The sequence below is a fragment of the Trichechus manatus genome, unplaced genomic scaffold (assembly GCF_000243295.1).
Source record: "Trichechus manatus latirostris isolate Lorelei unplaced genomic scaffold, TriManLat1.0 scaffold00007, whole genome shotgun sequence".
NCBI lineage: Eukaryota > Metazoa > Chordata > Mammalia > Sirenia > Trichechidae > Trichechus > Trichechus manatus.
The window spans coordinates 21,778,196-21,805,160 of NW_004443943.1; the positions used below are offsets into that span (position 1 = coordinate 21,778,196).

General features: G+C 39.4%; 1 protein-coding gene across 1 annotated transcript; it reads right to left on the reverse strand.

Moving 5' to 3' along the window:
* Positions 1-4,235: 4,235 nt before the first annotated feature.
* On the reverse strand, positions 4,236-26,594 carry LOC101346446 (cytochrome P450 2C19-like). Its single transcript, XM_004369956.2, has 9 exons — positions 26,416-26,594; positions 24,644-24,806; positions 24,321-24,470; positions 21,355-21,515; positions 20,043-20,219; positions 16,081-16,222; positions 12,794-12,981; positions 6,806-6,947; positions 4,236-5,151 (listed from the first exon to the last, which is right to left on the reverse strand). The coding sequence occupies exons 1-9, from the start codon at positions 26,581-26,583 to the stop codon at positions 4,970-4,972; spliced, it is 1,473 nt and encodes a 490-aa protein (XP_004370013.1). The 5' UTR covers positions 26,584-26,594; the 3' UTR covers positions 4,236-4,969.
* Positions 26,595-26,965: the final 371 nt, after the last annotated feature.

Here is a 26,965-nt window from a genome sequence, read left to right on the forward strand (position 1 = left end):
ATTACAGTCCTCATTTCTGCAACTGATCGTGGGTGCAGCTATTTATAACAATTTTCTTCTACTATCTTTTCCATATTCCCTGGTTACTTCACCTCCATAAGCCCCTACTCTGACTGGTGGACCATAGTGTCAGTACATAACCAATGTCCAGTAATCCCCCCAAAAGTCTGGTTATTTTCTTTTCCCAAATGCATAGTGTGATGGATTATGCTTCAACTTGGCTAGGCTATGGTGCCCAATTGTTGGGTCAAACACTAATCTAGATGTAATAAAATATAGACACGTGATACAATCAGTTGACCTAAAGTAAAATAAATGAGCCCCCATAATCTCTCTCCAGTCAGTTGAAGGCCTTAAAATCAAATATGGAGGTATCCCAAGGAAGTATTCTGCTCCACAAGATACATAGACAACTTGCCAGAATTCCAGTGGCTTATCCATCAACTGACATACTGACCTACAAGTTCTGAGACCCAAGACTGCCATATTTTCCAGCCTGAACTACAGATTTTGGACTTGCCAGTCTCCACAAGCACAAGAGCCTATTCCTCAAATATCAATCAATCTCTCACTATATACATGTATATATGTATATAGATAGATTATAGATAGATAGAGATAGATTATCTATTGTACTGGGTCTATTTCTGTAGAAAATCCTGACTTGGACGCACAGTCACTCTGGTAAAAGGCTGTAGGTACTTTTGGAAAAGGCTGGGAGAAAGATTGATGGTATAAATTATTGTCAGTATAGTGGTGTCTTCCCTCAATGAACCTGGCCTTCTAGTCGTTCAAGGCATTCTGGGTGTTTAAGCTGCCTCAAGTCTGGGTATTGATTGATGGGACATGACTCTCTCTTTTAGTGATTCAAGATAGACTTCTGTTCACTCAACCGAGAGCTCTTACACTTATAAAAATTAACTATTTTAGTATACTGCCTATCTCTCTTTTATGGAGACTATAATCAACCATAGGTCTCTGAGAGTCAGACTATTCTGATTACTGCTTTGACTCCTCTGTCCATTATGGTAGCCACATACCTTGTCTTTGGTGATTAAGTGCAGCCCCTTGGGCCCTGCCACCTGGGGTTCAATTATCCCCATTGCAGTTCAGTGGCAGCACTTTGCACTGTAAATTCTGATCTACAGAGAAGAGCCACCACAGAGTTCTTTAAGGATACGTGGACCCTTCTCTCCTATTTATTTCTCAAAGTATGATGAAAAATGTGTCCTCTGAGCTCTTTTGGGTGGATGGGCAGGTCTAAACTTATGAGCTATGAAATCAAATCTAAAATCTCAGCTTAGTGGACCCATATCAGTAAATTCACTATGATCTGATTTTTATGTTTCTTCCACAACTATCCCACATACTTAATATCCATTCTCACACATATTCTCCAGATTTCTGTCTGTATAAATTGGAATAATCATGCAGTTTTTAAGAGTGTAGAACACCTACTCACACATAATTTCTACCTCACTTTTTTAGGCCTGATGGGTCTTGAGTCCAGTTATACTTCAGAAGCCAAGAAGGGTGGTTGAGCAGGTTCTGAGAAGAATCAGCAGTGTCTTGCAGAGCAACTACCATAAAGGTGGTCTTTACAGGTTCTCATGGAAAATCAGGGTTAAGTTCCTCAGACAGGGGTGTAAGGGTTGTTTCTACTGGCAAAAAAGCCACATCAGAACTCGGGTTCAATGTGTCCAGCTTCATCAGGGTCTGCCCATATGTCTCCATTCCAATCTTTAAGACCTCATTCCTTTCCAATCAGTGCTCTCACTTTAACAGAAGACACCCTGCAAGGTTTGGAAATCAATTTGTATTACAATTCAACCACTAACAGGATGAGACTTTGGGTTTTGTTTTCTGAAACCTCAGCCTTAGAACTATAGGAAATAGGGTTTCTTTCAGAGAAGATATAAAAAATTTCAAGTCATTTATGTGGCATGGGTGCTGGGAATTTGAAGCCCACAGATCATCCTTTTATTTCTCCAGTACTTCCAAAGGACTTAGCAGCAATCACCCAATTTCATGACACTCATTAGTTTCACACAAATTTTGTAAGGTATCTGTGATAGGTAAGGTTGTTCGTCAACTTGGCTAGGCCATTATTCTCAGCGGTTTGGCAGTTATGATGTAGTTTGGCAGTCATATAATGATGGAATCACCTTCACGATTAGATCTGATATAATGTGATCACCTCCATGATGGGATCTGCTGTGAATAGCCAATCAGTTGAAAGAGAGTTTCCTTAGGGGTGTAGTCGGCATCCAGCATAGGAGGACTTCCACTACTAAGGCTGATATGGCTACAGCCCTCCTGAGTGCTCAATCTCCCAGCAGCAGAGACCAACACTGTGACCCCAGTATGGTACCATTCCTCAAGGTGATCATCCAGCAACCTGGTGGCGGGTTGATTACATTGGACCACTTCCATCATGGAGAGGCCAATATTTTGTTCTTACTGGAACAGACACTTACTCTGGATATGAATTTGCCTTCCTTGCACAGAACACTTCTGCCAAAACTACCATCCCCGGACTTACAGAATGCCTTATCCACCATCATGGTATACCACACAACATCACTTCAGATCAAAGAACTCACTTCACAGCAAATGAAGTGCAGCAATGGGCCCATGCTCATGGAATCCACTGGTCTTACCATGTTCCCCATCATCCTGAAACAGCTGGCTTGATAGAATGATACAAAGGCCTTTTAAAGACACAATTACTGTGCTAGCTAGATGGCAATACTTTGCAGGGTTGGGGCAATGTTCTCCAGGAGGTTGTCTATGCTCTAAACCTGCATCCAATATATGATGCTGTTTCTCCTATAGCCAGGATTCATAAGTCCAGGAATCAAGGGGTGGAAATGGGAGTGGAACCTCTCACTATTACCCCTAGTGACCCACTCACAAAATTTTTGCTTTCTGTACCCAAGACCCTATGCTCTGTGGGTCTAGAAGTCTGAGTTCCAAAGGGAGGAATGCTCCCACCATCTGGAGACACATCACTGATTCCATTGAACTGGAAGTTAAGAATGCCACCTGGCCACTTTGGGTTCTTTATGCCTCTGGATCAACAGGCAAAGAAGGGAGTTACCACACTGGCTAGTGTGATTGATCCTGATTACCAAGAGGATATTAGATTGATATTACATAATGGAGGTAAAAAAAGAATATGTCTGGAATGCAGAAGATCCCTTAGGGTGTCTCTTAGTATTACCATGCCCTGATTATAGTCAATGAAAAACAACAGCAACTCAATTCCAACATGACTACTAATGGCCCACACCCTTCAGGAATGAAGGTTTGGGTCACCCCACCAGGCAAAGAACCACAACAAGCTGAGGTGCTTGCTGAGGGCAAAGGCAATATGGAATGGGTGGTGGAAGAAGTTTGTTCTAAATACTAGTCATGACCACGTGACCAGCTGCAGAAATGAGGACTGTGATTGTTATGAGTATTTCTTCCTTGTATGTGTGCATCAAATATTTTTGTTTTCTTCATTTATAAAATATAAGATGTGAACAGGGCTAGTAAGTTTTTGGTTTTACATGTGTTAGTTACATCATGTTAGGCACAAGTATGACTTTATAATTGTCTTTATTCAAAGATTATATATGGTTTAAGATGTTACAGGTGACAAGCTGTGGGCTGTAACTGTTAAGGTTGTGTGTCAATTTGGCTGGGCCATAATTCTCAGCTGTTTGGCAATTATGATGTAGTTTGGCAGTTGTATAATGATGTAATCACTTCCATGATGAGATCTGATATAATGTGATTCCTTCCATGATGGGACCTGCATGAGTAGCCAACCAGTTGAAAGTGAGTTTCCTTGGGCGTGCCTGTATCCAATATAGGTGGACTTTCTGGCAAGCCTTGTGGGCTTTTGCTCACCTGGATCCTGCAGCTGTTTCCTGTACATCTGGCCTCCAGTTCTTGGGATTTGAGCTAGCAGTTTACCTGATGATCTTGGGATTCATCAGCCTCCACAGTCTGTGAGCTATCAGCCTGCCAGCTTACCTGCCGATCTTGGGATTTGTTGGCCTGCACAGCCTGTGAGCAAGAGGCCTGTTGTCTGACCTGCTGATCTTGGGTTCACCAGCTCCTGCAGCTATGTGAGTCAGGAGAAGACTCCAGCCTGACCAACGGACTTGGGACTTTACATCTTCTATAACCACATGAGCCATTTCCTTGATATAACATTCTCTCTCTATAGATAGATAGGTAGACAGAAAGATAGATAGAGAGAGAGAGACAGACAGAGAGAGAAAGAGAAAGAGAGATAGATAGATAGACAGATAGATAGATGCTTCACTGGTTTTACTTCTTTAGAGAACCCAGCCTACGACAGTATCAAATACATGGTCATCCAGAACCTTGCCTCCCGAGCGTATTATATTAGGAATATAAAATGGTGATATTTTGCATATCTCTACTGCCACATCTGATAACAAAATATTAGTGCCCTTTTTACTTGAGGAGTCCCTCGTGGTGTACGTAAGCACTCAGCTATTAACGAAAAGGTTGGCAGTTCTAATCCACCCAGTGGAGCCTCGGAAGAAAGGCTTGGTGATCTACTTCTGAAAACCAACCACTGAAAGGCCTATGGAGCACAGTTCTATTCTGACACACCTGAGGTCACCATGAGTCAGAATGACTTGATGGCAACAGGAAAAAAAAAACCATTCTTTGCTCTGTTTCAGAGTAATAACACAGTAATAATTCAGTTAGGGAAGTATTAAGGCATGGTGACGAGTAGAAGTATTGCAGAATATGAAGAAGAGGAGATAATTTATGCCGTGAAACACAGAAAACTCCCCTTAATAGAGTGATTTTCACTGGATCTTGAAGGAATAGGGGATATGGAGAGGAGAGTTCAGAGGAAGTACTAGGAAGGAGTTAACCATGCTCTAGTGGAGGGGATTTGTAGGTGACAGGACAGGAGCAGTCAGATAGTCTGCCTTCTTCAGACAGGAATGAAGCAGAGCTGATATGAGGGTGGCAGAGATGCAAACCCATTGACCACTGGGGTGGTGTCAATGTGTTTTGGGTCCACCAGAGACTTCAAGGTAAATTTCTGTAAAATGGTGGTCAGGTATAAAAACACCTCCATGCGGGCCAAGCCTTCTCCCAGACAAATTCGTTTTCCTGAAAATAACAAACACAGACGTTAGATACTCCTTAGACACTATGTTTCTTATCTGGTACAGAGAGACTACGCAGTAATTGTTTGATGAATAATTACATACATGGATGGAGGGAAGGAAGGATGGCTGGAAGGATGCTTGTATAGATAGATAGGCGGAAGGCTGAACCAACTTGCTATCTAGCTAATGCTTTATCTTAACAAAAACCTTCATTCAAGAAATATTTATTTTGAACTCTATACCGAGTACTTCTTTAAGTATCCCAGATTGTGACTGCTATTTTGACATTACAAATTTCCATCAGTCTTTTCCTATAAAGACACCTACATTGCTTGACCAAGAATATTAAAGGGAGAAAGTCTAAGAGGAGGGGGCTCATATATCTGTGTTCCCCTCTGTTCCTCTGGCATAAATTCAGTCACAGACTATTTTTCCCTCATGTAATTTCAAAAGCATATGTCTCTCCCACACTTTACAACTATAAATGGCTCCCAGAGGCTGTCTTGTGAAGTTAGAGGAGTTCAGACATCGTGCCCATGCTGTTTTTACAGATGTAGTTTGGCAGTTGTATAATGATGTCATTAGCTCCATGAAGAGATTTGATATAATGGGATCACCTCCATGATGGGATCTGCTGTGAGTAGCCGATCAGTTGAAAGGGAATTTCCTTGAGGGTGTGGCCTGTATCCAATATAGGTAGATTTTCTGGCCAGGCTTGTGGCCTTTTGCTAGTTCTGGATCTTACAGCTAGCTTCTGTTCGTCTGACTTCCAGTTTGTGAGACTTGAGCTAGCAGCTTACCTGCTGTCTTGACTACCCATCTTGGGATTCATCAGTCTCTGCAGCCTGTAAGCCAGGAGAAGCTTCCAGTCTGACCCACAGTCTTGGGACTTTCCAGCCTCTACAACTTCATGAGCCATTTCCTTTATATAAATTTCTCTCTATATAATAAATATACCAACCACAATTTTTCTATAATAAATATACTAACCACAATTTTTCTAAAATGCCTTGCTGTGTCTTCTTTCCTTGCTCTCTGCCACTGTGAGGCATCTCACATTTCATTGCTTCTATTAGAATGTTGCTTATTCCATTTTATGCCTTACTATGAGGCATGTGCTTTGTCCCCTGAGCAGCCTGTGATTCCATCTCTAACAGTTCTAGTCATACTGGATTATAATGATCTGTTTACTTAGTTGCTTTCCTAACTGGGGGGGGGGGTAAGTAAGGCCCTTCAGTGACCATTTTGTGTTTATTCATATCTGTATCCTCAGAGCTCAGCCTTTGGAAGTAAAGGGCCCACACAGAAGACAATAAAGCTGTGGCATTAGACACCTTTCTCAGGAAAGGTGCTGGTAGTCTAAATGAGTTTCACCTTGTAGGAGGCGCTATTGGGTAGCTCAGTTATGTATCTGGGGACAGAATTCAATCAACTCATTCCCCAGCTTTCTCACTTTGGAAAAACTGGGTCACATCCCCAAAGACTCACTGCTCTGGCCCAATAATGAGAATTTTTCATGAATGGGAAAGCGCATGACATTGGGAGTGGTGCGCATGACCATGTACTAGCCCCAGAGTAGGCACCATCCAAGTCCCAACTGATCTCATACAGGTATCCTGTTCCCTGAATTACAGATGGATATAAATTTCTATTACCTGCTGAGAAAGCCATGAAGTAGTCACTCTTCTTAAAGTTGCCACTCTCATCCAGAAAGTGACCAGGGTCAAACATCTCTGGGTTGGGAAATTCTTTGCTGTCATACAGCACAGAGGACAATGATGTCATTATGGTCGTGCCCTGGAATGAATAGACATCAATAAACTTAGTTATAAAGAAGTCATGGAGTTGGTAAAAATGATGGACATCACTTAGTCTAATGTCTTTGATCTATAGATGAGGAAACCCATGTCTAAAGAAAGGCAATTACATTTCCACCCAGATAGACAAAGTAATAAACAGGAATGGGTTTGTTTATGTCTAGGGGCAATAACATTGAAAAAGTGGGCTCCAGCAACATTGGAAGTACTGAGTATCTGGGTGACAGACCTTCTGAATATGTTTCAGATATTGTATATTAAATTTGTCAATGACTCACTGACTCCTAAATGTTGTCATCCTCAGAATATTACCTATTAATTTTTAAGGAAATTGTCATATATTTCACCTATAATGAATTTTATTCTGTATTCTGAAAAAAGCCCCAGAAATAAAGAGTTATGGCTGATTATAAGTTATTCCATTTATGTCACATTTCATTATATAGCATTCTTGAAAAGGCAAACCTGCAGGGACAGACAGACAAAACTGTAGGCAGTAAGAGTGGATTGACTGCAATAGGAGCATGAGGGAGCTTTTTTAGGGGACAGTGATTGAAATGTTTTATATCTTGCTTGTGGTGGTGGTTACATAACTGTCAAAGCTCATTGAACAGCACACATAAAAGGGTGAGTTTTATTTTGCATAATTTATATCTGGATTTAAAGACAGAATACATCAAGACACAAAACCACTATCTTAGTTATCTAGTGTTGCTGTGACAGAAATACCACAGTGGATGGCTTTAACAAACGGAAGTTTATTCTCTCACAGCTTAGTAGTAGGCTAGAAGTCCAAATTTGAGGGTGTTAGCTCTAGGGGAAGGCTTTCTTTCTCTGTCAGCTCTGAAGGAAAGTCCTTGTCATCAATCTTCCCCTGGTCTAGGAACTTCTCAGCCCAGGGATCCCGGGTCCAAAGGACACACTCTGCTCCTGGCACTACTTTCTTGGTGGTATGAGGTTCCCCTGTCTCTCTGCTTGATTTTCTCTTTTATATCTCAAAAGAGATTTATTTAAGATACAACCTAATCTTGTAGTTTGAGTTCTGCCTCATTAAGTGTCTCTAATCCTGCCTCATTAACATCACAGTGGTAGGATTTACAGTGCATAGGAAAATCACATCGGATGACAAAATTGTGGACAATCACGTAATGGTGGGAATCATGGCCTAGCCAAGTTGACAGACATTTTAGGGGGACACAATTCAATCCATACAAGCACATATATTGAAAAGTACAGCTTCAATGCATCTAACTAGAGAACCCCATTTAGACTTTCTAGAAATAATTCCCACCAATTGGTTATATGTCCTTCCAGAAATATGCCCTTCCCAAAATAATCTATGTATATCAGGCAGATAAACCTATGTACATTTACGTCACTTCTCAATTTCCTCTTTTCTTTGTCCAAATGACAAACACTCTACTGTATCTTGATTTTTTGTATTTATTAAATAATTTTGATATTGTCTTATTAAAAAAAAAAAACTAACCCATTCCGTCGAGGGGATTCCGACTCATAGCGACCCCATAGGACGGAGTAGAACTGCCCCATAGAGTTTCCAAGGAGCACTTGGTGGATTCGAACTGCTGACATTTTGGTTAGCAGCTGTAGCTCTTAACCACTACACCACCAGGGTTTCCAATGCATGCTCAAAGTGAGGCTCGAACCCATGACCCTGAGATTAAGAGTCTCATGCTCTACCAAATGAGCTAGCTGGGCACCTATTGTCCTATACAAATACATATACATCTGCCTTATTCATGCTGCACAATATGAATGAATCGTTTCTCTTCTGATGAACATTCAGATAGTTTGTAGTATTCCTTTACTCCAAGTAATGATGTAATGAAAATTACTTAGACATTCCTCCATTTGCACATGGAGTAGATAACAAGAATTTGAATTCTTGCATAGAAAGATATTACATTTTATATTTTAATAGATATTGTCAAATTGTTTTCCAAATAGATGTACTAATTTATAATCCAGCCAACAGTGCATGCAAGTACTCATTTACACATATCCTCACCAACACAATGTTTTTTCAGCCTTTGTCTTCATCAATTTGATGGGTGAAAATGCTATCTTATAGGTCAGCTTGCATTTTGCAGATATTATCTGGGTTAATTCTTGCACCATCCTACTATGGTAAATGAGGTAGGCATTATCAACAAGTTACAAATGACAGAGCCTAGGTTCACAGGGTTAAGAAATTTACCCAAGTTACACCTAAGAGTTGAAGAGCCAGAGTTCCTCCAAAGTTCCTCCTGACTCTTGTACCATGGTCCCTTGCACTTTTGAATGCCTACTTGAGTCTTCAATTTTCAGGACACATTTAGCAAGAACCTGATTCATAGAAAAGCCAAAGGGGGAAAAAAAATCCCTTGTCTGCTCAACTGACACTCTCATTCACCCTCTGCCCTAAACATGCAACAGTGATTCTTATGCATTTTACTGGCTGGGAAATAGGAACCTGAAAACCAAAAAGAGGAATCATCTGGGTACATGAAAAACAAATGCCCATTCTGCAACTCGGAGGAAGTAAGTCATCCTTCCCCCAAAGTTGTTTGTACAACCATCTCACAATTATGGGTAGGAGGACAATTTTAGCCTCTCCCTGCTTTTCTTCTTCAGCCCATAAAATATGAACGTTTGTATTCTTGGAGTTATAAGTACACAAGGTCTTATCTGAAACCCCAGGAAACCTATGTGTTTTCAAGCTCAAAATTGTTTACCTATGTGTTTCCAAGTTCAGAATTGTTTGACTTGTTAGAAAGGGATTATGATGTATTTGGTATAGATTTTATGTAATCCCAATAGAGTGTGGGGTAGCAGCATATATATATACACACGCACACTGATATTTTTTAAGAAAATATGAATATTTACACAAAGTGAGATAAATAAGGAGTATAAATAGGTTCACTTCAGTTCAAGTCAGGTTTGGCCACAAAATTAAGCTGCATCAAACCTGTCTCTTAAAAAAATTTTCATAGCTTTTAATATTGCAGAATAAGGATGAGGGATTTCTAACCACTAGGAATACACTGTTATTAATATTTAAATTTAAACCAATTTACAGTCAAAAATTAAAAATTCAGTTCCTTAGTTACATTAATCATGTTTCAAGCAGTCAGGCACATGTGCCTACTGGCTACTGTATTGAACAGCACAGATATAAGACATTTCCATCGTTGCAGAAAGTTCTGTGAGTATGGCTATTTTAAACCAGTTATCAACAAATCACTGGCTATGGGAGGGCCAAATCCCACCTGCTACTTGTTTTTTTTTGTTTTTGTTTTTTTTTTTTGTTGTTGGTTGTCTATTTTCTAAGAATTATTCAGGTGAAATTCATATAATATAAATTAACCATTTTAAGGTGAATGATTCAGTGGCACTTAAGTGCATTCACAGTGTTGTGCAACCACTACCTCTATCTAGTTCGAAAACATTACCATCACTCCTAAGTAAAAACCCTTACCCATGAAGTTTAGCCCCATTATCCCTCCCCTAGACCCAGGCAACCACCAGTCTGTGTTCTGTCTGTAGGGATTTATCAATTATGGATATTTCATATAAATGGAATAATGTAGCATGGGACCTTTTGTGTCTGGCTTCTTAACAGATGTTCTGGTGGTTTATTGCTGGTGTATAGAAACACAACTGATTATTGCGTGCTGATCTTGCACCCTGCAGCTTTGTTGAATTTGTGTATTAGCTTTAGAAGCTATTTTTGCAGATTCTTTGGAATCTTCTATATATAAGATCATGTGATCTGAGACTAGAGAAAGTTTTCGAAACCTTACCAAATTCAAAAGTCTCCCCCACCCCATATAGAATTTTTAGTTGTCTGTTTATTATAATAGCAGTATGTGCTGGCTTCAAGTGGAATGGAGTAGCTTGAGCATACAAACAAACACCACGTGTTAGAAGGCCTTGGAAGGCTGCTGAGACACAAAATGGTCTCAAGATTCCGGAGACAGGAGAACCTAAGAGGGGTAAGTTGAGACCTACAGTCCATTTTAGGCTGAACTTATTTGTTGCTTCTGAATGAGGGGAGGAGGTGTTACATCATTCTGTCTGCCTAGTGAAGGAGGGATGAATCTTTTCCGGAAGAAGTTAAACATCAGCTGAGCCTCTGCATGTTTTCACATCTAATATCTGGCACTTAATAAAAAAGTATGAGACATTCCAAAAGACAGAAGCAAGTGGCCACAGAAAGAAGAGAGAGGAAGAGAAAAGGCAATAAAAATAGACTCACAGCAGGGAATAGTTTTCACCTCACTCTATGAGGCCAACATTACCTTGCTACCAGAAATATGACCAGCACTTTTCAGGAAGAATATTTGTAGACCAATCTCTTTTATGATTTTAAATACAAAAGTCCTGAACAAAATGTAGCAAATGAAATCCAGCTGTGTGTCTATATGAATATGTAAAATATAGTAGGGACAGGGTGGCCAAAACTTGTGATGCAGACAATACATTTGATAAAATTATACACATATTCATGAAAAATACACAAAAATAAGAGAAGACAGAGAACTTCCTTAATCTCATAAAGAGTATCTATAAAAATACACATAAAGCTTCATTCTCAATGGTTCGATACTAACCGCTCAGCCCTGCCTGGAGATCAGAAATGAATCAAGGATGCCCCCTGTCACCATTTCTATTCAACACTATCCTGAGAATCCTAGCAAGGGCCATGATGCCATAAAGAGAAATGGAAGTCATTAGAATAAGAAAATAAAAATAAAACAAATGTTAATCCAGATTATAAGATTTTATACATATTGTTATGCTTCTTGTGTGCCATCCAGTCAACTCCGACTCATAGTGACCCTATAGGATGGGGTAGAACTGCCCCATGGGGTTTCCCAGGCTGTAATCTTTACAGGGGAGTCCCAATGGCACAGTGGCTAAGACCTCGACTGCTAACCAAGAGGTCACCAGTTCGGATCCACCAGCTGCTCCTTGGAAACCCTATGGGGCAGTTATACTCTGTCCTATAGGGTAGCTATGAGTGGGAATTGACTCGACGGCAATGGGTTTAATCTTTACAGGAGCAGGTCACCAGGTCTTTTCTTCCCTGTAGCCATCGGTGGGTTCAAACCACTGACATTTTGGTTAGCAGCCGAGCACTTAACTATTCCATCAACAGGGCTCCTATTTTGTACACAGACATTCCAAATGAATCCACAGGCAAATTATTTGCAGTGATAAATGAATATAACAAGATTGCTAGGCATAAGGTCACCAAAACAATAAAATCAGTTGTACTTCCATTTACTTTGAACAAAAAAGTTGTATAAAATATTATAATACATAAAAAATATTAATTACTTAAGATACACCTAACAAAAGATGTGCAAGCCACTGTACTGAAAACAAACCATTACTGAGAAAATTAAAGAAAGCCCAAATAGATTGGTAGCATATACCATATTCATGAACTGAAAGATTCAACATGTCAAGATGTCAATTCTTCCTAAGTTGATCTATAGATTTAATGTCACCCTAATAAAAATCCCAGCAGGTGTTTTGGGAAAGGGACAAACTGATACTAAAATATATTTGGAAATGTAACAACTAAGAGAAATCTAATCTTAAAGAAGCAGAACAAATTTAAGACTTACACTGCCAGATATCAAGTCTGTAATAATAAGCTCTGTAGCCCCAAACAGGACACAACACAAAATCCGTCAACCCACAGTTGTGATTTTTGCACTTTTCTCATTCTAAATTGGTAAAGGATTGGAACCATACTGTGAACATGAGGAATTCAAGAGCACTGAGGTGCAGTGTATGAGAAATAAATCTTACCTTGGGGATGATGTAATCCCTGAACTTAATGTCACGAGTCACTGCATGGGGCAGGCCCATGGGGATGAGGTCAATGTATCTCAGGATCTCGTGTATAACAGCATCCGTATAGGGCATGCTGCCCCTGTCTTGCATGCATGGGCTCCGGTGTCGGCCAACCACACGGTCAATTTCTTCCTGAACTTTAGCTGATAAAACATAAGTAAGAACTGATGAAAAGGAGAAAATTGACACATTTGCCATAGCAATTCAGCATTACATGAAGCATTAAGAAATTATCCCAATATCATTATAAATTATATGCCCAGAAGTACACCTAGACAGAAAGAGAGAATTGCTACAATGTAGACACACTGACTGACTATCTGGTGGTGGCTTTTGTGTTGCTATGATGCTGGAAGCTATGCCACAAGTATTTCAAATACCAGCAGAGTCACCCATGGTGGACAGATTTCAGCAGAGCTTCCAGACTAAGATACAGTAGGAAGGAAAGCCTGGTGATCTATTTCTGAAAATTAGACAATGAATCCTCATGGATCACATCAACAAATTGTCCAACATAGTGCTGGAACATGAGGTCCCTAGGTTGAAAGATACTCAAAATACACAGTGGCTGCAAAAATGGACTCAAGTATCCCAACAATCGTAAAGATGGTGCAGGATCTGGTAATGTTTTGTTCTGTTGTACATGGGGTCATCGTGAGTCAGAATCAACTTGATGTCAATTAACAGCAATAACTGACACATATACTCTCTTATAAGCTAGGTCTTAAGACAAATATGTACATACCTATATATTAGCATATAAAGTAACTAATACCAATAGAAATTATAAAATGCTTCAAAATATAAGCTATTAACATATAATTAACTCAAGAAATTACTCTCCCTGCAGGAAGATAAACAAGAATCAAATATTAATTTAAATCAAAATAATATATGGTTTTAAATAATAAATTCTACTAAAAGATGTATATGTGTGTGTGTGTCTATGCAATTTGCAATAGAACTCTTTCTCATCCCCTACTCTTGAAGGCAGCCACTTTGAACCATGGCAGTTTCCTCTGGAATTTATATGCATATTTCTAATCAATGACTCTTTTTCCATTTCCATTTTTTGATGTACCCATTTTTAGACAGTATCTAATGACTACCAGGTATGGATTCAGAAGAGGATGTGGAATGAGGGATATCATTGCTGATGACAGGTGGATCTTGCCTGAAAGCAGACAATACCAGAAAGGTGTTTACCTCTGTTTTATTGACTACGCAAAGGCATTTGAAGTGTGAAGCATAAGAGATTATGGATAACATTGCAGAGAATGGGAATTCTAGAACATTTAATTGTGCTCATGTGGAAACTGTACATAGACCACGAGGCAGTCGTTCAAACAGAACAAGGGGATACTTTGTGGTTTAACATTTTAAAAGGTGTGTGTCATGGTTGTATCCTTTCATCATAATTATTCAGTCTGTAGGCTGAGCAAATAATTCGAGAAGCTGAACTATATGTAGAAGCAGAAGTCATCAGGATTGGAGGAAGACTAATTAACAACCTGTGATGGGCAAATGACACAACCTTGCTTGCTGAAAATGAAGAAGGTATGAAATACTTACTGATGAAGATCAAAGACTACTGCTTTCAGTATGGATTACACCTCAACATAAAGAAATTAATAATCCTCACAACTCGACCAATAAGCAACATCACAATAAACAGAGAAAACAATGAAGTTGTCAAGGATTTCATTTTACTTGGATGCACAATCAACACCCATGGAAGCAACAGTCAAGAAATCAAGATGCATTGCATTGGGCAAATCTGCTGCAAAAGACGTCTTTAAAGTGTTAAAAAGCAAAGATGTCACCTTGAGGACTCAGGCGCACCTGTCCCAAGCCATGGCATTTTCACTCACCTCACATGCATGTGAAAGCTGGACAATGGATAAGGAAGATGGAAGAAGAATTGATGCTTTTGAATTATGGTGTTGGCAAAGAATACTGAATATACCATGGAATGCCAGAAGAACGAACAAACCTGCCTTGAAAGAAGTATAGCCAGAATGCTCCTTAGATGGGAGGATGGTGAGACTTCATCTTACCTATCTTGGTGGCATAGTGGTTAAGAGTTCGGCTGCTAGCCAAAAGGTTAGCAGTTCGAATCCACCAGGCGCCATGGAAACCTTATGGGGCAGTTCTGCTCTGTCCTGTAGGGTCACTATGAGTTGGAATCGACACGACCGCAATGGGTTTGGTTTGTTTTTTTTTAACCTTGGACGTATTATCAGGAGGGAACAGTCCCTGGAGAAGGACATCATGCTTGGTAAAGTAGAAGATCAGTGAAAAAGAGGAAGACCCTCAACTATATGGATTGACACAGTGGCTGCAACAATGGACTCAAACACAGCAAGGATTGTGAGAATGGTGTAGGACCAGGAAGTGTTTTGTTTTGTTATACACAGGATCCCTATGAGTAGGAACCGACTCTACAGCACGTAACAACAACAAGCAGGTATGGGAGATGGGGATTTACAAGTTCCTCTCACCCCAATAAAAAACACATAAACACACCACACAAGCATGCACGCGCACATACACACATATGCACGTACCTTCACACATACTTTGCCCACTCCTTTTCTACATTGTATTGATATTACCTTTTTTAATTATATCAACACTCACTTTTTACATCATTATGGCTACATAAATATTGTTTCCTGCTATGATAACTATGCTTATATTTCATTTTTGTATGCTGTTTGATTTAAAAGAGTCTGTATTTCATTACTAATTTTGTAGATGCAAATTTAAAATGATTTCCAGATGCTAAGGAAAGCACCGATGTTTGAAACTCCTAGTAATGATCTCCTAATTATTGGGAAACCTCAGATAATTGATCATTTCCCCTTTGCTCTTGGGGTCTTCCCTCACACTTGCTTTATCCACCTAGTCCATTTTAAATTGGTTGTTTTCCAGGCCTGCTGCCCAGTAGCCTTTCTGAAACTTTCCTGCCTCAAATTCCTCTCACGGAATCTTGACACTACACCAGAGCTTTATCATGTTTACTACTGCCCACTGTCAGTCCTTCCCTTCTCTCAGTCACCCTTCCCTATTGTGCAAATTTGTCTCATTTTTATTGCTTCGTCACATTTGGACAAATTGCACCTGGTAGCACAGAAATTTAAATAATAAGTCTTCTCTAAGAGAAATGCGATGGAAAACACTCGCTGTGTCTTGCCAACTTCTTTTCTGAATTTCACCCTGCCCACCATCTGTGGTCGTACCTGCCACCTCCGGGTACTTTAGCAGAAGCAGGAGTCCATACCTCAGGGTGGTGCTTGTTGTCTCTGTCCCAGCTCCAAACAGATCAGATATTGTGGCTAACAAGTTTTCAACAATAAAATCAGACTGTTGATTGTGCTTTTCCTAGGAGTGATTTGACACAATTTTGACAAATTAGTTTCCCAGCATGTTAAATTGCAATGCCTCCAAAATAACTCAGGGTGTTCTAAAGTTAAGCAAACTTAGAAACTTGGAAGTATAGTTTTACAAAATAAACTAGTATGTGGTATGACGGAGACTGTAGATGAGGTAACCCAATCTTCATTTTCTATTCCTTTATCATTGTTGTACTTGACAAAATATTTCATTTTCCAGCCTCTTTTGCAGTTATGTGGGCCATCCAACATTGGTCTTGCTAGTGAGATACAAGCAAAAGCCTGCTGGTACCACTTCTTCTCTTTCCTACTTCTCACTCAAAACTCAGATGTGCACGGGTGGAAGGTGGGCAGACATCATCTTGGGACATGAGGATTGAAGCATGAAGATAAAAGTGTATATAGTAAGTTTGGTAAAGGAAAATGGAAGACATTGACTCCTTGATGCTTCAGGGTTATTGTACTAGCCTGGCCTGCCCAACATGAGACTCATTGTAAGATAAACCCACTGTATGTTTAAGCCATTGTTCATTGGGTTTCCTTTTATTTGTAGACAAAACACAATCTTAATTGATAGACATGTGTAAATTGGTGCCATATCATGAAAGATACAAGCCTGAATCAAGAGTTTACAATTCTCTTCTTCTGTTTTTTATATGGACTCAGTATTGCTTAAAAACTCATTATGAAGTTTAAATTGTGCAAAAGCTTATATGGCAGCACAGCCTAGAATGAATTATTGGGAAAGAGAACGGATTCACAACAATATGGACAGCACTATTGTATCCCAGATGCTACACAACAGGCAACTTGGTCTGGTGAACAACTGCAAAAATAGACAAGAATATACAAATTAAAGAGATACAACAAACATGAATACAGAGAGTTAGGGCATTAACTGCCCATAAGGGGTGAAGGAGAGAGTGGGGTAATGCAGGTGCTGAGACTAAGGGATTGACTGAATGGAGCTCTCATGGATTGGAAGCTGGAAGACGAAAAGCACTTGACAAGAACAACTAAAGTAGGTTTAGGACTAGGGGATGATGGGATCCTGAGCAGACAATAAAAAAGGGGCAGTTTGAAATACTGACTGGAGGGGGTCATTAACATACCTAAAGAAAAACTCTTTTCCTAACCAGTACACGAACCCATTGCTGTCAAGTCGATTCCAACTCATAGGGACCCTATAGGACAGAGTAGAACTGCCCCACAGAGTTAACCAGTACACTAGGCCAGTATTATTTTAATGAGGCTCTCATACTTTCCAGGTGGCAAGTGGCATGTCTAACATTATGCAAGTAATCCCATTAAGACTGACTTACCCCTATCAATGTATGTATATGCTAGACAAATCTAGTCGTCTTCCTAGGTAACATTAATTTCATTGTTTACTAAGCTCATCAACTCAAAATTACTCTAAAGGCAGGAAGGAGAACAGAGTACATATAAACCGATATTAATATTTTCATCTGCCCAAACGAATTCGGAGATTCACTGGTTATGTGTGCATAGCCTATCAAAATTAAGATAGATTACACAAAACTTTGTTAAAAGATATTAAAGAACACCTACATAAGTGGAAAGACATTTCATGTGCATGGATCATGACACTTAATATTGTTAACATGGCATTACTCCCATACTAGAGCTACAGATTTAATGAGATCCTTCTCAAAATCCAAACTGTCTTCTTCTGCAGAAATTGATAAGCTTATCTTAAAATTCATAGGGCTAGGAGGGTTGTGGGAAAATGGAGGATGACTGCCAAAGGGTATGTGGTTTCTTTCAGGTTGATGAAAATATTCTGAAATTGATGGTGGTAATGCCTGCACAACTCTGAATAAACTAAAAACCTTTGAATTATACCCTTTAAATGGGTGAATTGTGTGATATGTGAATTATATCTCAATTTAGGTTTAACAAAAAAATTAGTCTAGACTCTCAATACAAAGAGTGAAGCCCAGAAAAGCAATGCTGTTTTTAAATACAGCATTGAGGTAATTGGTGTTAGTTGCTTTTTAGTCAGCTCTGATTCACGGCTACCTTGTAATTGAAATACTAGAGACCTTAGAGCCCTCTTTAACCAGTGATAACTGGAGAGGCTTCAAAGCATTAAGGAATCCCCCGTAAATGTGAGCAAAATACCGAGAGCTCATGCAGGTGCATTGGTAAAAATCATGCAGGTGCAACTCACGTGGACACTTCCGAGAAAGTGCCCACACCTTGAATCAGATTTTCAAAATAACTGGACCACAGGAAAGGATAAGAATCATTTCCCAGACAGCAAAGAAGGCAGACAGAGGAAGTAATTTGCTTCCTCCCTCCCCCAGTTTCTTCAAACCATTCCACCTCCTTCACTGCATTTCATCTGGAACGCATAATGTAAGCGGTTCAGGTCAAATTCCATGGATAATTATTTGAACGGTACCTCCTTCAGTATTTTACTCCTTCCTATTTTGGACTACTTAACTGATTTCTCTTTTCTGCCCAGTGCTAATAAAAAGTGGCTGAATATAATAATGGTGACCCCAGAGGAAGGTATCTCCTTCTTCAGAGTTAGCACTTTTCAGAGTGTTCAGAATTCTACCTCTGCCCATTTCAATGAGAACCTTGTAGCTAAGCACATACCATTATGGCATCTGCATTACTCTTCTAACACAGATTTTCAACTTGAACTTATCATTGTTCAAATTCAGCATCCAAATCATTCTCTCTTTGCTAAACTTGTCAAATATGATGTCTTGTCTCATGACTGAAATTTCACATACAGATCCCTGTAATTTGGCTCCCGTCTTCCCCTCTCTGCTAAAATCACACTCTATAGGGTTCCTCCAACACAAATTCTTAACCAAATTCACAGGCTTTTCCAAGTACAACATTCTTCACTTCTCTGTTTTATTTGATCCATTTCTTCTAAAATGCAGCTTCTTCTTTGACTTCCATTGCACTGCCTCATTGATTCTCTTCCTAGATCTCTGAGAACATGACAAAACAGATGACTTTGGTTTTCTTTCAGACACCTCTGCATTTCCAAGGTCCACACACTCCTTAAGACCAATCTAAATAATGGCAAAATCTCCCAGATAATCCTTGAGCTCCATTCTCATCATATAGACTGTTCTACAGACAGCAGGATAATTTCCCTAATAATTATCTGCATTCCATCCTGTTATGACTCATAATCTACCTACCCGATCAATCAAAACTTTCCATGCCAGCATTTATTTTTACAGTCTACGTGAAAGACACCAACATCCAATTGCCTACCTGTCCAAATTCATGTTTGGAAATACTCAGTTAAGGCTTTGCTCTTCCATCCCCTTTATCTCTTGGACACCACACACCTCTCATCCCCTGAATATACCATTCAACCCATCTGTAATGACCTTTCCTGTCCCTCACTGAAAATATATTAAGATCTACACCAAACCTCAGCACATGCAGAAAGTTTACCTAGGCCAAGCCTTTCCTTCTCACTGTGGGCAATGATCATTTACATCTTCATTTGGTGGCATGATATTTCCTACATTTTAGCTTATTTGTAATTGATTCTATTTCATCTGAGGTGTGTATTTGGTTTCTCTTCAGGTAGATTATTAGTACCTAAAGAATAGTGTCTATGTACTCTAATTATTTAACAAATCAATTTTAAATTATTCCACAATTCAATTTTAAATTATTCCATGATGCTTAGGGTGGATCAGTTTGCACATATGTACTAAAAGTGCTTGTCTAGTAAGTACAGAACTATGCAATGAACCACAGACTGCACAAGCAAACAAATAACTGAGCGGCCTCTCACATCTTACCTGTTCCATTCTGATCAGGAAACAATCAATGAAGTCCCGAGGATTGTTAATGTCCAAGGTTTCTTGGTGATCTTTCACTTTCCCCAAAATATAACTTTTTAAAAAAATAGCATTATTAAATAATTTGTTATGAATCCCTGGGAAATAATCAAGGAGCATGGGGAAAGTACTGCAGATCTACAAAAGAAAAAAATCATTTATTAAATAAAAATCTTTTAATGAAGACATACATATGATATGCCAACCCCTCGTTAAAACTGGAGCTATAAAGATGAATAGAAAATGGTCTCCACCTGGAGGGAGAGCTTCTTACTGTACATGTAAAGTAATTCTCTATGCTTATAGAAATATTCAAGGGAGAACACTAACCAGATGATCAAAGACGATAATCACTTCTGATACTTATATATTATTTCTATAGTATAAAAGAATCTTTATATCAATCCTCTCACTTTTTATATCAATTCTTTTCTACAACCTTGAAATACAAATAGCATCAGTTACTATGATTCACATTTTGTAGATGAGGCCAGAGCAGGTTAAAGAAGTATGAGCAACCTGATTGATATAAAGCACAAAGTTAGTCATGGCTGCTTCTACTTCTATCAAGCTGACTCAGAAATAGAATCAGGGTTTTAGAGCTGGGAGGAGCTTGAAGATACCATGAAATCTGACTCAGCATTTTGCGGATAAATACCTGTGCACCAGAGCAGCTAAGTGAATTCTCTAAGATCACACAATTATCCAGACAAGAGTGCAGGACACGCCAGCTAAGCACAGCTTAAAATTGTGATGATTGTTTATGGTTTATACCCTGTAAACTCTCTTCATTTTGTCATCTAGAATTCCAGCTGAAGGCATCAACCAACTTTACCTTAGTAACATCTATGGTCCTAAACATTCCCCCTCTTTGATATGCTAAGTTAGAACATTTCTGCCAAGTTATTTGATGAATAAGCCATTATGTATTGAATGGAGGACAAGCCTCATAGGTAATGGAAGCCTTTCAACAAAGGCCTTGGATCTCCATTGAGTCCTGTGGGCATGCTTTCGGGGCAGTCACCAAACTATGGAAACTGGGCTTTGGGGTTTAGGGGAAAAACCACTGTGCAGGGAGCCAATGGGCTTGAAAAGAGCTCTATATTCTGAGAATTCATTTACTTCTGTGTAAAGTAAAGGGCTTGGCTGTATTTCCCAGATGTTCACTTCACACTGCTAGGCTCTGGCCAGGAGTTTTGTGTTCAAACATTCATTTTACAGCTTGGTCCATTAAAGAATTTTGCACTTCTCAGAGAAAGGATCTTGGCCTCACCTGCATCCATGGGGTGCTCAGAATCTGTGTGTTTTCACTCAATATTCCTATCAAGTTAAGAAAATTCTCATCTGTATAATCAAAACGATTCTGGAAAATAATGGAGCAGATCACATTGCAGGGAGCACAGGCCAGGATGAAAGTGGGATCACAGGGTGAGGCTAAAGAATTGGAAAAATGAAAAAATACCATTAAATATACATATAAAATTCTTTGTCACTGAAATAACTTTAGAAAGTTTGAAGCAATATCTACCAAGAAATTCCCTTGTCAGCCCCATATTCAGCATGCCTACAATCTACATATCACTTTTCTCTTCAAACTGCATTGACCATTCCTTCCCACCTAGTTTAATTATGATGTTCCCAATACTCCATTCACTCTCCCTGTACTTATTTACACCATTCTAAATCAAGGTGTCTGTAATTTTGGAGGGTAAAAGAAAAAAAAAATTTAAAGACACCGTTTTTTAAAAATACCTGATAACCCTCTAAACAGCAAAGATGTTAGTTTGATAACTAAGTTGAGCCTGACCCAAGCCCTGTTCTTACGTATGCTAAAGCTGGACAATGAAAACAGAAGACAAAAGAATTGAGGCATTCAAACTGGGGTGTTGGCAAACAATACTGAATATACAATGGAGTGCCAGATGTACAAACAAATCAGTTCAGAAGAAATACAAGTGTAATGGAGAGAATTTGTCTTGCTTACTTTATACATGTCATCAGGAAAGACCAATTCCTAAATAAAGACATCATGCTTGGTAAAGCAGAGGGTCAGCAAAAATGAAGAAAACCCTGAATGAGATGTATTGACGAAGTGGGCAAGGTTTCATTCTGTTATACATAAACAACATCAACAACAACAATAATCAAAGTTTTGATTATAGTTTCACATCTGTCTACCAAGCCTGCCGACAATTAAGCATTGATAACAAAGGGAGAAAATATTTAGGGACCTCAACACTTCTTATATATACTGAATAGTTAAAGGAACCATGTGTAGAAACAGCCGAGGGAAAGATTAAAGAGAGTGTTTACAGGTGAATTCGGGTATTTAAACAAACAAATGTAAAAAATAAAAAAACTTCCACGCTGTATGAGTAGGAAAACTAACACAAAGGAACAGAAATTGTAAGATAGTTTGCCTAAATTAAAAATAAAACGATATAGTCTCATTTCATACTTAAATGATATGTAGGACAAAAAATGAAAAAGGTAAATTAATAAGTGGAATCCTTTCATTTCTTTCTTTCTTTCTTTCAGTTGGGGAAGGGGGATTCTTTTTTGCTCTAGGAATTAGTACCCATCATCTCCAATTAGGAGTCCTGGTGGCATAGTGGTTAAGCGCTTAAGTGCTTGACTGGTAACTGAAAGGTCAATGGTTTGAATCCACCAACTGCTCTGTGGAAGAAAGATGTGACACTCTGCTCTGGTAAGTATTTACAGCCTTGGAAACCCTATGGGTCTCTATAAGTCGGAATTGGTTTGACAGCATTCATTTTTTGGGAGTTCATCTTCAATCGGCCCCCTAATTGATTTTTTTTTTTTTTGCCAGGCTCACCCTCTTGTGGACTTCTGGGATATTGTTCTACATAACCATCTACGGAGTAACTCAGTTACTCCGTAATTTGACCATGATTTAGGTCAATTCCGTCATTTTACAGATAAAGAAATTAAAGCAGAGGAAATGTTTTATTAGTTTTTGGTTGAGTATTTGTAAAATGAAACTGTTCTAATCAAATGAAATATAAACTTTATATGTAAAAAGTTCCCAAGTTCGTATCTATAGAAGTAATTAACGGTTAATTGAATCAAAAATGTTGTGAAGAAATGATAGGGCATTAAATAGTTGGGAGCCTGTGCAACTAGCTTCTTCTATACTATCTGAAACCGAAAACTCTGCAGGGATCTAACTAAGCTTTCAGAAAGTTTTCATTTTAGCTTGATGTTGGGGCTATTCAGGAATCTTTGGGGATTTATTTGTGCGTGTGGGGTTCAAAGCTAAAATCTAATTTTCAATCTTTCCCTTCATTTGAAAGAAGGAATTAAAATCCAGGGTAATTTGAAATCCAAGCTGAAACCCACAGTTATTGTGACATGTATTTTATTGGTCAGAAGAGCTGGCAGTGTGAGGTAAATAATTAACATAAATGTTCTTACCCGAATCCAATTATGGGGCAGAAAAAGATAAGCAAACACAAACAGAACCAACTTATCATTAGAGAAGATAAAGCAAAGAGTAATTAATAACACTTGAAATCTAGTTAAATGATTTTGCAAACCGGTATTTGTATATTTTGCATTTGTGACATATCATACATTTTCTTAAAATATGCAAATCATTAGTTAGTAGAGAGTAACATGCTCATAGTTTTAAAATAGTCCTATATTTACGGATCACAATTGATGAGAGTTGCACTAAGAAATGCCAACACAATTAAAACCATAGACGAGCATCATGCCTGATCAGAACTGCAGGCATGGGCTTTGGCAGAAACCCTCAGACAGGTCATTGAGGCTGACCATAACATGGAGTCCAATGAAGTTAAAACCAAAAATGCTTGCTTCACGGTCCATAAAGGTGTGATGAGATCATTCCCACAGTGTTCACTTGACAAGTATTCACCAGTGAAATGTTCTGGAATAGGTAACCCACAATTATGCTAGGGTAAAACACTGCTTTTTAACTTTAAGAAAACGAGACTCAAAATCTTCTATCTTCATAACTTTCATTTGAAGACAACAAACAAAGCCTGGAAAGAAAAAGCTTAAAAGAGCCTTTTATACTCACACTGTCTGCACAATAATGGGTCTACATACACAAATCCTCCCTCCTCCACCTCTGGGGGTGATAGTCCCTACCCACAAGGAAATACTTGGAGGCCCATATAATGTTTCCAAAGACCCCACTAGAGAAGAGAGTGCTCTGTTAAGGTCAGTGTTACAGAGTAAAGAATCACCCACCGTTGGTTTTTCTTAACTCCTCCACTAGGCAGCAGGCTTCCTCCTGAACGCGGTTCTCAAGGCTCCTCTTGCCCATCCCGAAATCCCGCAGGGTCATGAGGGAGAAGCGCCGGGTCTCCTTCCATATCTTTCCATTGCTGAAAACGACTCCTACCAGGAGGGAGAACAGAAACTAACTGGGAGATCCTAGGCAAGAAAAAGGATGCTGACCTAGGCAGCCACGTGAATGGGACAAGTTCTACCTGTGCAGCTCTTCAATCTCTGTTTTCCAGTCTTCCCCACTTGCCATTACTACTGCCCAACAGACCGACATGAACACCTACCAAACTCTTTATTAGTTCTTTCAGCTACTGGAAAATGACCTCTTCCAGAAAACTCTTCTCCCAGATCAATCAGGGCTTCCTTAATTGCTTCATACCCATGTAACACCACTGTGGGCTTCATGCCAAAATACAGAGTGAACACAGGGCCATAGGCTTTTGAGAACTGGGAAATGGAAAATGGGTATAAATATTAGCAAAGGAAGTCACTATTTGATCTATACGCTGTGCGTTATTCAGACTGATATTTGTCATCGTACATACTGTTGATGTTTTTATTATACCATGTGCAGCTTCAATATTTTTAATTTTATACAGATGATGGTGATTTTATAGCTGCCATTTAATGGGGTCTCTGATGTGCCAGGCAAAGGAACAGACACTTGTTCCACACATTGTTACAGCTAACCTCACATTAACACCATGAGCAGATTTACTTACCCCTATTTTATGGAAAAGGAAACTAAGATTCAGAGAAGTTCAATTTTATTTCCAATCTCTCTGTTAATAATTAAAACCAATTGCAGGTGAGTAGATTCCAACTCATAGCTACCCTATAAAACACAGCAGAACTGCCCCATAGGGTTTCCAAGGCTGTGATCTTTGCAAAGCAAACTGCCACATCTTTCTCCTGTGGAGGGGCTGGTGAGTTCCAACCACTGACCTTTTAGTTAGCAGCCGAGCGCTTAACCACTGAGCCAAAGGACTTCTTCAGCTAATAATTAAAAAACCAAAAAAAAGAAAAAAACCCCGTTGTCAAGTCAATTCTGACTCATAGCAGCCATGCAAGACAGAGAACTGCCCCATAAGGTTTCCAAGGAGCAGATGGTGGATTCGAACTATTGATCTTTTCGTTAGCAGCCGAGCTCTTAACCACTGCACCACTTGGACTACAGCTAATAATTAGAAGACCAAAATTTGAACCTTCGCTTGGTCGATTTCTGATACCTAGACAACGTTTTATCCCCAATGCCCACCTTTGGACCAGTATCCAGGTACTGATTTGTAAACCTCTTCCCATGGGGATTCTATTCAGTGACACTGTGATGAACACTAGAAATCCATATTTTTAAAAATCAGCCCATATGATTCCAAGCCCAGTCCAGTTTGAAATCTGCAGATATTGCTCACACAGAAAGAGGTAGTGCCAGGACAGGCAGTATCTCATGGAAGAACCATTTTTTCCATCCTGCAGCATTCCCAGGCCACAGACAGCAGCTCGGCGCGGAGTCCAAAAGGATGCTGTCACCACCAGGGCCTCCCTCATTACTGCTTTCTTTCATTCCCCCAGACTGGTCCTCAGCCCATCACTATTCCCTACCATCAGGTGTAATCTGTTTTTTAGGAAAAGTTTAATTTTCATGGCTAATCTGAACAAAACACATGGCTTACACCATAGATGACTCCTGAATGGACTTTCTAATCACAAACCACTTCCAACACCATTTACCTTCAGCCAAAAAATCACAGCAAATGACTGTGAAACAATGAAGGGCAGCATTGCTCCCTCCTTTTGCCACTCCACCACTTCATTATTTTGATTCTGTGTTACAACGACTGAACCAAATTTTTCTCTTCTCCCAGAATGCATTACTTCATTTGGTCTGAGAATGACAGACAAAAAAAAGCAACAGAAACAACAAAATCCTCAGGGAGTATTTTGCTTTAATATGATCTATTTTAATACTTTGCTTCTAGGAATACATTGTATTTTAAAGTAGAGGTTAATTTACTTACCTCCTGCAAGCCACCGGGGGAGCATAAAGCATACTTACATTGTGTAGGGAACGGCTGATGTCCTTCACATCTAACTGTAGGATATTTCCAATAATCGGGAGAGGCGTGGGGCCGGGTGGGAGCTTCCCTTTCCCATAGCTCTGTTTCCAGAGTGAAAAGAGAAGCAAACTGGAGAGACAGATCACCAGGACCACAACTGGATCCATTGAGGCCTTCTCTTCTTACTCAGGCAACTATGGGCTTCCAATGGAAAGATTTTAAATACTCTCTGCTGCTTAACTCCTAATTCTGATGAATAAAGTGACCAATCAGATAGATTTGCTGTAATCTCTTCTAAGCAGACTTTGGCCCACTGACCTAGATAAAAATAAACTGTCATTTAATCGTGCTCTCTTTCTTTCCAAGGCCAGGTCCCACCCTGAAGGTTTTGGTTTAACCGGTATAGGGTTGAACCAAAATCAAAAAAAAAACAAACTGGTTGCCATTGAGTCGATCCAGACTCAGTGACCCTATAGGACAGAGTAGAACCACCCCATAGAGTTTCCAGGCATAGGCTGGTGAATTCAAACTGCCAACCTTTTGGTTAGC